At 41.0% G+C, this 14,261-nt stretch overlaps 1 protein-coding gene across 4 annotated transcripts in view; it reads left to right on the forward strand.

Annotated features, from left to right (window-relative positions):
- The window catches only part of ap (apterous), a 51,055-nt gene that overhangs the window by 12,822 nt on the left and 23,972 nt on the right, over window positions 1-14,261 (forward strand). For 2 of the 4 annotated variants that reach the window (XM_028179808.2, XM_089727469.1), the window contains exons 2-4: window positions 8,387-8,615; window positions 12,050-12,184; window positions 13,865-14,101. In XM_028179808.2, coding sequence (XP_028035609.1) covers window positions 8,533-8,615; window positions 12,050-12,184; window positions 13,865-14,101 — 455 coding nt within the window. In that variant the 5' untranslated portion in view covers window positions 8,387-8,532. Of the gene's footprint in view, window positions 1-8,383; window positions 8,616-12,049; window positions 12,185-13,864; window positions 14,102-14,261 lie in introns of all 4 variants that reach the window. The other 2 variants (XM_089727466.1, XM_089727473.1) reach the window with 2 other exon arrangements.

A 14,261-nucleotide genomic window follows, 5' to 3' on the forward strand; every position in this document is an offset into this window, starting at 1 on the left:
TTGTCATCGGTCCTTAATGAGTATATATACCAAATTTCGTGTTAATCCGACGTTTTGAAGGGGGTCAAAATCATGTTCAAAGATTCCGTTACAAACGTACATACGTCTGAAGCTAATAAAAGCGTATTAAAACACAGCTAGCTGCGTTGATTTTTGTTAGTGAACACGATTGAAACTACAATATTCGAATGCACTAGTGACTGGATAGTACAATGTTTTTTTTTTTTTTATTGCCTTTGTAGGCAGTCGGGCATACGGCCCACCTGATGGTGAGTGGTTACCGTCGCCCATGGACTTCAGCAATGCCAGGGGTAGAGACAAGCCGCTGCCTATCGCTTAATACTCTCCACAAGCCTCGTTTGAAGAAGGATTAAATTGACCTTTTAGTGTTTGCCTTTTCCGAGGACTAAGATGATTCAACAACTGATTCAACAAGATGATGAACAAAGAAGTCTAATTCGATAAAGTCCTTGAACGTATTCTGGATCTGCTGCAATATCTGTGAATATGGCTTAAAGCTATTTAAAAAAAAACTGCTTAATTAATAGTGGTAGGGAGCATTCAGAGTCCGAACGAGAACGTAAACCATTCTGCTTAATTCTGCTGCCAAGCTGCCATGGATCTGCGTTTGTAGGGCATTATAGCTATAAATAGATAGATTACTCTTTATTGACAACCAAGAAAATAACAATTCGAATATGGCGGTCCTATCTTTTAATACAATAGAACGACTATCTATCTAGTGCAATAAAAAAGTAAGTTTTTTTTGTTACACAGTAAAACTTTCTTATTCGCAAAATATATGTTCCGTAAATATGCCGCGAATACAGAAACCGAGAATGTGGTAAAGCGCGTTTACAAAGGATATTCGTTTTTATTTATTGCTTAGATGGGTGGACGAGCTCACAGCCCACCTGGTGTTAAGTGGTTACTGGAGCCCATAGACATCTACAACGTAAATGCGCCACCCACCTTGAGATATAAGTTGTAAGGTCTCAGCATAGTTACAACGGCTGCCCCACCCTTCAAACCGAAACGCATTACTGCTTCACGGCAGAAATAGGCAGGGCGGTGGTACCCACCCGCGCGGACTCACAAGAGGTCCTACCACCAGTAATTACGCAAATTATAATTTTGCAGGTTTCATTTTTATTACACGATGTTATTCCTTCACCGTGGAAGTCAATCGTGAACATTTATTGAGTACGTATTTTATTAGAACCGCCTGAGATTCGAACACCGGTGCATCGCTCAACACGAATGCATCGGACGTCTTATCCGTTAGGCCACGACGACTTCATTTTGGATGCCTACATATTGGAATCCTTTTAATTGCTGTTCATATACCGAAGTACCAATTGGAAATGTTTAGCCGCGAATATATGAATTGGGCCTCTTTTTGTTTAATCCGAGAATACTGAAAACGCGAATAAAGGAAGGGCAAATAAGGAGCTTAAAGTATAAAAAAACATGTCCGTATTGGTCAGTAAAAAAAAGACAACACCGATGCAAGAATATTTTACCAACAAATTCGATCAACAGTAGGTAAATTATATTTCACTTACACTCACAAGCGTCCACACAATATGCTTATACATGACACAAGCTTCGCTCAACTGGTTTTCGTATCGCCAAAGAAATAAAATCACTGAAACACATCCATTGTCTTCGAGCCGCGCATAAATCTTGAAGTACCATTGTCTGAGTTCGAAAAAACTTATATGCTAAATAGAAAATCGCTTATATATTATTTAAATGTGTTTATTTATTTGTATTTATTATTTAAATGTAGTTACAGTGTGGATTCGGTAGACAGTCCGAAGATCTTGCTCTGATAATTTATCGAGTCGAAGCTCTAGCATAACATAGATTATCGCTTAGATATAAAATACTAGCAAAAAGGATCATTAGAACTCTTATACTTTTATTGACGACCCATTTTTTTTTCATTTACTTAAAAAAAAATCTGTGTAGGTACAACATAGAATGTTAAGTTTTCTCTTATTTCTTTATTCTCTCATTATTTTAATTCTAGAACGTACGAGATATTTCTAAGCGCAAATAAATGTTCACAGTTAGTTAGTTTAATTCTTTTTATTTTCTGTGATTTCTCTTATAATTGCGACTGAACGCTTTTCCGGTTTAACTTTATCTTTTTGTATTTTTCGAATTGCGAATTTCGAAAAATGAGATTAAATTTAGCCATAGTACTAATTATCTTCTCTTGTTGTCTATTGTCTCCGGTAAAACTAAGTTAAAACTAATTACGCCGTTTGCTTGTACACGTACGTATAGACCAAAAACAAAACATTTGATCATTAGATTTGATTTAAATTGTTTCTATTCCTGGAAATTTCCCTCAAAATAATTCATTTCAAACCGCATACCTATACCGACGTGATATGCGCTACAATATAACTAAGGTCGGTGAATGGGTGCAACTACATACAAATCTCATCTTAATTAACGACAACTCAATATCAAACTCGCTCGCTAGTTCAACTGCACCAGCACAAATGTATAATTAACATTAAATTCAGAGTTTCGAGGCGAGGAAAACGTTGCGAACTTCAATTGAACTAAGCCAGCCGTAGCGGAAGCACTCCAAATAAATTGAGCAAAATTTCTATATACTCTCACGGCTGAGATTTCACGACAGCGGATAACGCCGACCACGATTCGAACGCTCAACTTGTGTATTTCAGTGAAGTTATAACTTCCCACAAACACGACACACTGGAGTTTTGGTAAAAATATTATTATGTTTAAGGAATTTGTGCATCGAATTATAATAGTTTCGAATACGCGTTCAGAAATTTGGGTCGCTTTTTTTTTCTTCTTTTTTTTGTGACTCATGCTTAGATGGGTGGACGAGCTCACAGCCTACCTGGTATTAAGTGGTTACTGGAGCCCATAGACATCTACAACCTAAATGCGCTACACACCTTGAGATATAAGTTCTGAGGTCTCAGTATAGTTACAACGGCTGCCCCACCCTTCAAACCGAAACGCATTACTGCTTCACGGCAGAAATAGGCGGGGCGGTGGTACCTACCCGTGCGGACTCTCAGGAGGTCCTACCACCAGTAAAAGGTTACGGCCTACCTTGTGTTAAGTGGTTAACGGAACCCATAGACAAAAACAACACAAATATCGCTACCGGCTTTGAGACTTACTTTTTTTTTTTTCCTACCTATGCTGATAGCCTTGAGAGGCTACTTCAGCGTACCCTAGCTTGTGTAGGTGAGCTCGCGGGGCTCAAACCGGAGAATTGCTAACACCGCCCTAGCAAGAGCAGTGCTTCGCAGAATCTACCACCGGATCGGAAGCGCGACCCACTGAGAAGATCCGGCGAGAAACTCAGTGGGCTGTGTCTGTGGGTTAATTCGCTCGTCGAGCCCTTCGTCGCAAGCGACGGGTTCGGCGAGGACGGTGACCGGTGCTTGTATTTCCTAAAAGCACCGTTAATGGATCAGGAGGATCCGTGATGACGTGCTTTGGGCGACGTCGACGGTTTACCAAACGGTCTACAGGATCGGGTATGTAGTTTCCGGCGGCCACGACAAGAGGGTTCTCATGTCGTGCCGCCTTCTCAAAGTGGCGCAGCGATGCCGACTGTAGATACTTACTGACGGGGTCGAGCTCCAGGTCATCGTGGAGGTCCACGTTCCTCTGGAACCATGGTGCTCCGACGGCTATCCTGCAGAATCGGGATTGTATAACCTGAAGGGGTTTCAAGTTGGTGCGGGCCGCGTGAGCGAACACTACGCTTGCATACGTCATGACGGGGCGTATGCAAGTTTTGTAGAGGGTTACCTTGTTACGGAGGGACAGTTTGCTTCGTCTACAAAGCATTGGGTAGAGTCGTCCTAGTATAAACGCGGCGCGATCGCGTACCGTTTTTACGTGGGGACGGAATGTCATCCCTCTGTCGAGGGTGACGCCTAGGTATTTGACCTTCGGGGCCCACGGTATGGGCTGGTCAAAGAGAGTGATGGGGCTAACGGCGAAGGTGTTTACGCGCCTATTGGGGAGTGGGGTGCTCGAAGTGGTATTCGGAGGGCGACCCCTTTTGAATAGCACCGCTGTACTTTTCGTGGGGTTAATGTCTATTCGCCACTTCCGGAACCACTGTCCCATGGTGGTTACTGCGGTCTGGAGTCGCCGATGAAGCAACGACATCTTCCTACACGAGTAGTAGATAGCCGTGTCATCGGCGAAGAGCGCTAGATGGGTCTCCGGAGACCGGGGTATATCGTTGATATACAAACTAAATAGTAACGGGGAGAGTGCGGAGCCTTGCGGGACTCCGGCAGTCAGATGACGGGGACGAGAACGAGTTCCCTCTACTCGATATCGAAACGAACGGTTCGACAAGAAGTCTCGTATGATGAGCACGAGTCTGTCTGGCACTCCCATGTTGTACAGTTTGTAGATCAAACCGTTGTGCCAGACTTTGTCGAACGCCTTCGCTACATCGAAGAAGAGGGCGCCGGTCGGGATTTGTTTACGCCTATTTAGCCCTATTAAGATGTGCTCCGTGAGGCGGTGCACTTGTTGTACGCACGAGTGTTTGGCGCGGAATCCAAACTGCTCGTCTATTAGAATTTTATTCGCGGTAACGAAGTCCCAGAGGCGTTTCCGAAGGAGCCGTTCGTAAATTTTGCCTATCGCTGGGAGGAGACTAATCGGTCGGTAACTAGCGGTTTCATTATTCGGTTTGCCCGGCTTGTGTATACCGATAACGTCCGCTTCTTTCCATACCGCCGGAAAGATGCAGTGCGTCATAGCAGCATTTAAGATGGTAGCCAACATTGTTATCAGTTGGATTGGTAAGAGTTTTAACGCGCGGTTGCGGATGCCGTCGGAGCCGGGTGCCTTCTTAGGTTGAAGGTTTTCTATTACTTCTCTAACTTCGTCAGAGGTAATGGGGGGTAACGCGTCCGAGGGTGGCAGGGAAGCTCTGCGCTCGACCTCCCTGTCGACTGCCTCGGTGTGTTCGGGGTCCGCGTATTGAGTGCTGGTGGTGCACTGCTCTTGCAGTGCATCGGCCAGCAACTCTGCCTTGTCATCGTCATCGAAAGCCGGTGGTTGGCCTGAAGGGCGTACGAGAGGAGGCATAGTAGCGGTAGTTTCGGACTTGAGAGTCCTTGCTAGTCGCCAGTATGCTTGATGAGAGGGCGCGAGTCCTTCTAAGTAGCTATCCCAATTCTCATTTCGGGCGTCGCTTAGGCGAGATTTTACATCCCGCTGTAGACGACGCATCCGAATCCGGTTTGAGTGCGTGGGAAGTTGATCGTAGGCCCGGATTGCCGCGTTTCTAACTCTTAGGAGGTTCCTAAGTTCGGGGGACAGTCTGATGCGGTGAAAGCTATCCTCCACATCGACTTCTTTTGAGGATCTTATGATCGCGGAAGAGATGTGATCCGTGATGATGTTTATGGATTCGACTGTGTCCTCGGGGGATGGAGTTGAATCCGGGCCGCAGGGGAGGATTGGTGGAGCGGCATCGGCTAAGCATTTGCCCAGCTTCTTCCAGTCCACCATGGTCCTCGTAGCTGTGACTGGGTTGTGGGGGCGACCGAGCTGCATAACGACAGGTCGGTGGTCTGAGTCGAGCTCTGACATTGCTTCGATGGAGCGTAAGCGCAGAGTTACGTTCCTCAGCAGTGCCAGGTCTATAGTGCTCGGACGGAGCGCGATGTTATACGGATAACATGTTGGGGTTGGGGGACCGACTACTTCGAAGGTAAGGTCGTCTATAAACGCGTCGAGACGCCTACCGTTTATGTTTGAACTGTGGCAGTTCCACCTAGTGTGGTGGCAATTTAAATCGCCTGCCAGGATGACGGAGTCTCCCATGCCGAACAGTGACTCGATGTCACTGCTCAGAAGGGGCTTGTCCGGGGGGAGATAGACGGATGCGATGACGATCGGCTGGTGTCCCGTCAGCGAGATACGGCACACTGACGCCTCGATATGTGAGAGCGAGGGGGTATCGAGAGGGACAACGTGCAGGGCCCGCCTATAGTAAATGGCAGTCCCGCCTTTGGAGGCGGTGAGTCTGTCATTCCTAACCATGACGTAATTCGCGACTTTCGGGTCACGACGCGAGGGCTTCAGGCAGGTCTCCTGCACTAGCAGAATATCTACAAGATTGTCGCGGAGGAATTTCTTTGGTCCGACGGTACGGGGGGCTGGGTGGGTCGGACGTTTTCGCGGAGCCCTAGGACATCCACGGTAATTCGCGGGGTGCCCTTGCTTAAGGCATAGGACACAGCTTGGAGGTTCGGTCGCGGTTTCCCTAACTCGCGAGCAATCTACCGTGGCGTGATCGCCGAGACACTTCACGCAGCGGGGGCGCGCGTGGCAATTCCGAGCCGAGTGGTCATATAGTTGGCATCTGTGGCACTGTCCGGGAGTGCCACGTCTATGGGGGGCTTCAATGGTAACCCCGGATAGGCCACATACTGTCGCGAGACATGCGATCTTTTTGAGACTTACTACTCTCAGTTCTATAGTACAATGGCTGCCCTGCCAATCAAACCGGTACGCATTACTGCTTTGCAACAAAAATAGGCAGGCTTAGCCTATCATGCCTATGCCTGCGGGCTCACAAAATACCCTACCACCACAAACCGGCAAAGAGGTCGACGTGCAACCTAACCCATGCATCAGCCCGCCGAGTTTCACGACGGATCTTCTCAGTGGATCGCGATTCGGATTCGGAAGTAGATTCATTCACTAATCAGTTGACCCACCTATTCTGATGAAACTGGAAAGGCGTCCGTGGTAATCCTTCAAACACAAAAAAAGAGTACGTAAAAGAAGCAATTTCATTCAATAACATATATTAGTAGCCTTATTTCTAGATGATTCACACGTATAAATCATAACCTGATATAAACGACTATACGAAACGACTATATCATGTAAAGCAATCTATATATAAATACGTGAAGCAAAAAGTTTGTACCCCTTTTCACGAAAATTGCGCGGACGGAGGAGTATGAAATTTCTCACACCTATAGAGAGTATAGAGAAGGAGTGCACAATGCTAATATTTTTTAAAAATAATGTTTAGAAGATACATTAAATCAATAATGAATACATTACGCACACTGCCATGTATGTGACACACACACATATGTATATTATATACTCTTTGCTTATTGTCAAACTTTAGTTAATGCTTAAAATCTGTGGTCAAATTGAAAATAGGTTAATATTGTTTTTCTTTAATATTATGTATTTGTCGATAGTGTAGTCTTGGCGAAATCTGTGATTATAGAGGTATATTAGTCTATGAGAATATAACCATATTCATGTTCAAACTTATAATTTCAATTAATTATAGTTGAATTTCGACTACTGCGAGACCACTAGTATATAGGTAATTATGTATGTAGAATGTCGTCGTCTTGCTACCGACAAAATGTTTCAAATACCAGTACCGAATCCTTCGTTTCTCAAACGAATATCAAATCCGTGCTGCGCTAACTGTCAGAGATTCAGCAGATAAACTTCACAAGTTAAATAATAAGCAAAGATTATTATTATTTGTTAATCGTATACCCGTTTCAAAAGACTTCATGCAGTAAGCTTCCTTTGAAGACGAGCACTGAGTTAATTTAGTGTAGCTTAATTTGCGCGTTTTGCGTTCAACACAAATTTTAAACAAAAAAGAATATCAACTAATTATGCATCTATTTCCTAAATCAAACACTTCCTAACTGCATTTACTTATTTCATAATGTTTATGTTGTATTTATAGAGTTGCTTTCATATTTTTTTTTCTTTATTTAAAAATCTGCTTGCGGCTTCGTCTAGTTTGTTCGATCACTTCAAATATTGACAATAACATTACTCCGCAAAATACTATTGTACCTTTCTCAGAATGTCTCGTAATAAAAATGATTGGCTGGGAGAAAGAAGAAAACATTTTTTATTTATTCTAGCTGCCTGTTGACTGTTTTCCAATGTTATGTTATGGTTTGATGCGCAATAAAGTATACACTATCCCTCTGTCTATCTTTCTCTCTCACTCAAAACAACAACTCAGTTGTTTAAATCAATTAACAACAGTTAATTTGAGTGACTATTAAATTTAATCCGATTACGACAATTCGCTTCATGAACTTTTATGTTAAGAAAATAGCATCGCAAATATTACGAATTACATTTTTGTTGGGTAAAGTTGCTGTCAAATTTTCGCAAATCGTAAAACACTTCCAGTGTAGTAATAGTAATAAATAAATAGTACAAACGTTCGATTGCATAAAATGGTTTCGTTCAATACAGAAACACACACATTGGTCAATTCAGAGCCAACAAATGTCTATATTGAATACATACACTAACATGGTTGCCGACCGTTTGTCAGCAGAGCCTGAGGAATCTCGCTTCAATACAATCGAACAAAAAACATATAAAATGCCTTTACCGAACGGCGAAGCAGTAAAACAAGAGGAAACGGACCTTGTTATTTGAGACAAAGAGACCAGTTCGGAGGGCACGACGGAGCAGGAAGCCATGCTGAAGGAACGCGAGAGCTCAGAAGGATCCCCCGGGGCACCAGACGAGTGCGCAGGCTGCGGAGGGAAAATACAAGATCGGTAAGGTTGTTCTATCTATCTATGCTAATATATAAATCTACAGTCGTTTTTACGGATGTTCCGTTATAACTCTGAACCGTGCATTCGATCGACTTTAAACTTGGTATCCATGTAGAAAATACATGTACTTAATGGATACGCTAATATTTATATGAGTGTTGGACTCCTTACACCAGTTGCGGGAGCGTTAATGATGAGATTCTTTGGGGGGATGAGAAATAATAATGTTAATTTTAAATGCCCAACGAAGCGGACGGCTACAGCTAGTCTTCATATATAGCTGCGTAATAGTCTGACTCACTTCGATATTATTGTGCGAGCTTTGTAAGTTTCCCGCAAAATATATTCCATGGCATTGTAAGCTTTGACTTACTGAATAGTTAGTGCCCTTGACTGCTGCGCTGAGGGTCGTGGGTTCGATTCCCACATCGGGCAAATATTGTATTTTTTTGTTTTTTTTTATTGCTTGGATTGCTTGCTTTATTGGTTGGACGAGCTCACAGCCCACCTTGTGTTAAGTAGTTACTGGAGCCCATAGACATCCACAACGTAAATGCGCCACCCACCTTGAGATGTAAGTTCTAAGGTCTCAAGTATAGATACAACGGCTCCCCCACCCTTCAAACCGAAACGCATTACTGCTTCACGGCAGAAATAGGCGGGGTGGTGGTACCCACCCGCGCGGACTCACAAGAGGTCCTACCACCAGTAATGTATGTAGTAGTATGATGATAAGGTTTATTTGCTCTTTGTCTGGGTGTTTATTATCTATACTTATGTGGGTATGTTTATCAGTCTTTGGCACGCATAACACAGGCAATCCTAAACTGGGGGTGGATGACCGTGCGTGATTTGTTCCCAGTTATTAATATTAGTATTAAAAATGGATTTGAACTAGTTTGAACTTTGATATAATCAAGTGAAGCGGCATCTGAAAAGCTGAGGATCGTGTTTTCTATTTCCATTTCGGAAAGAAAAAAAAGTATTACAATAAGGTTTGTTTTCTCTGTGTTTGTTTGAAATATATGCTTAGGAACATATTATTTAAACATATTTCAGCACGCGTTAGTATTATATTAGTCTCTTGTTTTCGTTGTTCTGAAAGGGCGTTCGGGCTTCAGGCTAGAGAACCAAGTGTAATTTGTCCCCAATAATTTATTTTGATTACAAGTTAATTAATTACCAATCTTGCCACTTTGAGACATGATATCAATCCCGACGAATTTATTTATTATTAGGAAAACTGGCAATTTTTTTTTTCTAACAGCACAATTTCTCGTTTAGATCAAAGGATTAATCGCTCCGTGTATTCTATTATTTGCAATTCTACATAAATGTGAAGCTAGTACTCAGCACTCTATCAGTAGATGCGTAGTGCATATACAGCGAAATAATGATATTGTCTTTTCGTGGCTGAGTCCTGAGGCGATAACGAGGACGCTGCGGAACCAAGAACACAGTTTCCATTGTTGGACAAGATTAGAATCATTGCAGATTTGAATGGAGAATATTTTATTTTTGCAATGTTTTTAAATTCTATTGTTCCGATGCGTGAAGGAACTAGCGGCCCAATGGGCTTGCTATGGTTGCTGTATTTTGTAGACATAATAACGCAAACACCTCCAGATACTTTAAAACAGACGTGGGAGTTTCCCCACCCCTCTAAGCGGATCATAGAATTTCTTCACGGTTGGAATAAACAGGATGGTAATACATACTCGCTCCGGCTTTTCAACATACGTAACGTATTATTTCATAGATCATTTAAAAAAAATCAGTATGAACCCTTAAAATACTTTTAAACTACTTTTCCAAACACAAACAATATAAATAAACATAACAACGTAAATCTGAAGGTATGTTGTGACGTCTACGATCTGCAAAAGTTGAATTGCGAATTTCAACTTAAAAAAAAAACGAACAATAAAAAGATTTTCTCCCAAAAAGTAAGCAAACAAACGCTCGCTGCCGCGTGACTCGAAAATCAGCGCTATTTCGATACAATACAATTCTTCGAACAAAGAAATTGCCACGAGAAACAGTAATAAGGGATCTTTGGAGTTTACGTAAATTCAGTTTTTCCTTACGTAGGTTTTCGACAGCTTCGTATTTCCAGTTGTTTATCTTTCAATCTTTAAAACATTTCGATATTAAGCGAATACATGTTTTTATTATTTAGTTATTGTGTACGGTTAATTATCATGTATGGTGATAGGGTTTTGTTTTTATCGTGGATAAACTCATTGCTTATTCGATTGTGAGTTTATAAAAACAAAAAAGCTGTTTTTTTGTTATATTAGATTAAAATCTTCGCGATATTCCCAGACTGCGTTGACCATTACCAAGGAAGCCCTAATAAGATGTTTCAATGTAATAAAAATTCAAGTTAAACATGTTGCAATGCACAAGTAGATTATTTAAAATAAAAATAAAAACTAGAATGAAACATTGGGTTGTAGTTGCGGGAAAAAGTATTTTAAATCGGAAGACGAAGTTTGCATAATCATTTCTGCGGCGACGCTTTTACGCACGAAATTTTATATTGAATTTTCGTAATTTGAAAACAGTCAAGGAATCACCGATTGTGCAACCAGAGATTGATCAACATACTGAAATACATTCAAACATATTATATGTATATCTATACTTTTACTTTACTTTATTCGTAATTACTGGTGGTACGCATATACTAGTGTAGCAGTGATTATACATAGATGGTGATGTTTTTATTACTCTGTCTTTTGCTCACACAAACCCGTTTTTCGTAGTTTTAATTTAACGGTAGCACAACTGGTATTACGTTTTTTTTAACAGCGGCATCACCTATTGAAACTTAATGCCAGAACGACCACCATCAAATATACCCTCGAGAAATTGGTAGCTAACTGTGCCGACATCGATTAGTTGTACCTATAGTTGTTAAATGAATATTGCTTATTTATCGATAATTTTGTCCCTAATTAAAACGTTGTGGCGAAACCTTTGGTAACGTCACGCGCATGCGCGGCAAAAAAATCCAGGAGGCCATGATCCCCGCCATAAAAAAATTATTTGACATTTTTACATAAAATAAACATTTTATTATTTTATTTAGAGCCGCTTTTATTTAAGCGTCCTAAAATGGTGACCCCCAATATGAAATTAATTATATTATTCAATCAACGCAACGCGACGAACTAGTGATCACCATTCATCATCGTCAAATATTTTATGCGTCATACCACGATTTTCCCAAGTTTGGATAGTACGAGTATTAATGCAGATGAGTCCATCATCCATCCAGTCACGTTTTTTTTTGGATTGGTGAGCCTTTATGCTTCCCTGGAGTGGAAGACACTATGGAGAACAGCGATGAACATTATTCAGGATAGTCTAAGAAGATCTACAACAATTTGGTATATTTATGCTGTAATTTATAAACTTCTTATGTTCAGATATTACCTCCTAGCTGTGGATCGTCAGTGGCACGGATCCTGCCTGCGCTGCTGCGAATGTCGTCTGCCTTTAGACACCGAACTGACTTGCTTCTCACGGGATGGAAACATATATTGCAAAGAAGATTATTACAGGTATCTATGAAACATTAAATGGTTTATTTTCTATTTGTCTGCAGACGCCGTTGCGAAAATTTTGCTGCGCCAATGCGAATTTCAAAGCATTCCCGGCATATCTGATTAATTGACAATGTTCTAGAATCGATAACACAACTCTACAAAAAAAAATTCGTTCTTTATAATAACTTTTATACTAGGTTTTTCCGGTTAATTATTCACAAAAACGAAAATAAAATACCTTTTTTTTTTGTATAAAGTTTGCTTTTGTGATAGTTATAGTAATAACACTCATTTTTCATTTTTTTTAGAAATTTTAATTAATTTTCATACATTCAAAAAAACTGAGCTATGAGAGTGGGGTGTTTACATTTACACAGTGCCAGTAGATGGCACTCGAGTCATAAACAACGATCAGGTGTTTTGTAAAAGCCCAGAATAACTTAAAATGTCACGAAATAGTAAATACGATGCTGATGCATTTTGTTTCATATGTGGCCGATTTATTAAAGTTCAAAAGCAAACTGTTTCAAATCAATGTCAAATTTGGTGTTGACCCGTGTATAATTATGATTACTTTGTTTTTTTTTTATTATTGAATCACGTGGAATCGCTTACACGATTCTTCTTCTTTGTCTGATTAAATGTTATCGTTATTCGCGTATCTGGAGTTCAATTAACTTTTGATTACTCGTCCATTGTGGTCAGACGTACAGAATAAACTCGTTTCTGAAGTCAGGCAGCGAGCCGCGGGTTGTCACGTGTCAACATGGGGTGCAATTAGGGAGTCGTTTCGGGGCCACTTCTCTCTCTTCCTTCACTTCGCTACACTTGCGCGTTTCCCACACCTGTCGGAGTCGCCGCCGTACTGGTCGACCAAACAATTATCGATAACGAGATGTCAACATTTTTGATGCGTGTTTTTGTATCGCGGTAAATGAAACGAGCGGTATTTTTATGGCAATTTTTCGTATTATAAAAAAATTCTGGAGATAACACGTATACCTGATTACAGATAAGGGACAGCACTAGTAGAATTAAGATAGGATTTTTTTTTAATTCTGTATTCTGGATAATTTTTTTGGCTGACAACGCAGTTTCCCTAACAATAAAGTCACAAATTTGGAATAAAACGGCTCATTATTGACTGTTATCGCTTTTTCCTTTCTTTGGGATACCCATCGTTAGAATAAAAACTTAAGCACGGTACAATTAAGTGAAAAAATCTTCGGACTCGTCTTGTGTTGTTAAAATGAACCTTAAGTAAATTTAAGCATAAAATATCGAAAATTTTGGACTCACTAACCTAAATATATCTCTTTATAGTCAACTCGGGAGCACTATTTTCTGTTACAAAAATAGTTTTGATCGTAGCTATTTTGTTGGCACCTGTTTTTTTTTTAATACAAAATCCATGGCATATGGCACTATAATTGTACGCGTGTGTTCAATACGCCGTGGACTGTCAAGATGTGTAACTACAGACTGATTGATTACGCCGGTAGGGGTGGCGAAACAATGTTACACATTAACAATGCGCGGAAACATTTTGATGTTTCAAATCTTTTGTTTGTTTATTTTCCGCTTTTACTTTTAAGGAGCGTCATGCGGTTTTCATCTTTACGCATAGGGTGATTAGGTTCATACTCTGCCAAAAATCTCAGCGAAGGGAAGCCGAAAACGAGGAAATTGTTTCAGGTTGTTTTGCGTGAAGCGTTGCGGCAGATGCTGTAATGGTATCACTGCCAACGAGCTCGTGATGCGAGCCAGAGACCTGGTCTACCACCTCAACTGCTTCACTTGTGTCGCTTGCGGGACTCAGCTTTCTAAGGGGGATGTGTTCGGAATGAAAGGTGGCCTGGTATACTGTCGTCCTCATTACGACACCGCTTGCTTGGATGACTATTGCGATGAAGAAATGACTAACGGTTATAGGTAAGAAACTTTATTGTCATTTTAAAGATAATATAATTCGCATGTACCTAATATTATTTTTTATGGCATAAAACAACTTCATGCCCCACCTGGTTTTAAATTGTTATCACAGTCTATGTAATATAGCATAAATGTCGTCTCCGTGTTGAAGTTTGAGGAC

The sequence above is a fragment of the Bombyx mandarina genome, chromosome 01 (genome assembly GCF_030267445.1).
Source record: "Bombyx mandarina strain Sakado chromosome 01, ASM3026744v2".
Taxonomy (NCBI): Eukaryota; Metazoa; Arthropoda; class Insecta; order Lepidoptera; family Bombycidae; genus Bombyx; species Bombyx mandarina.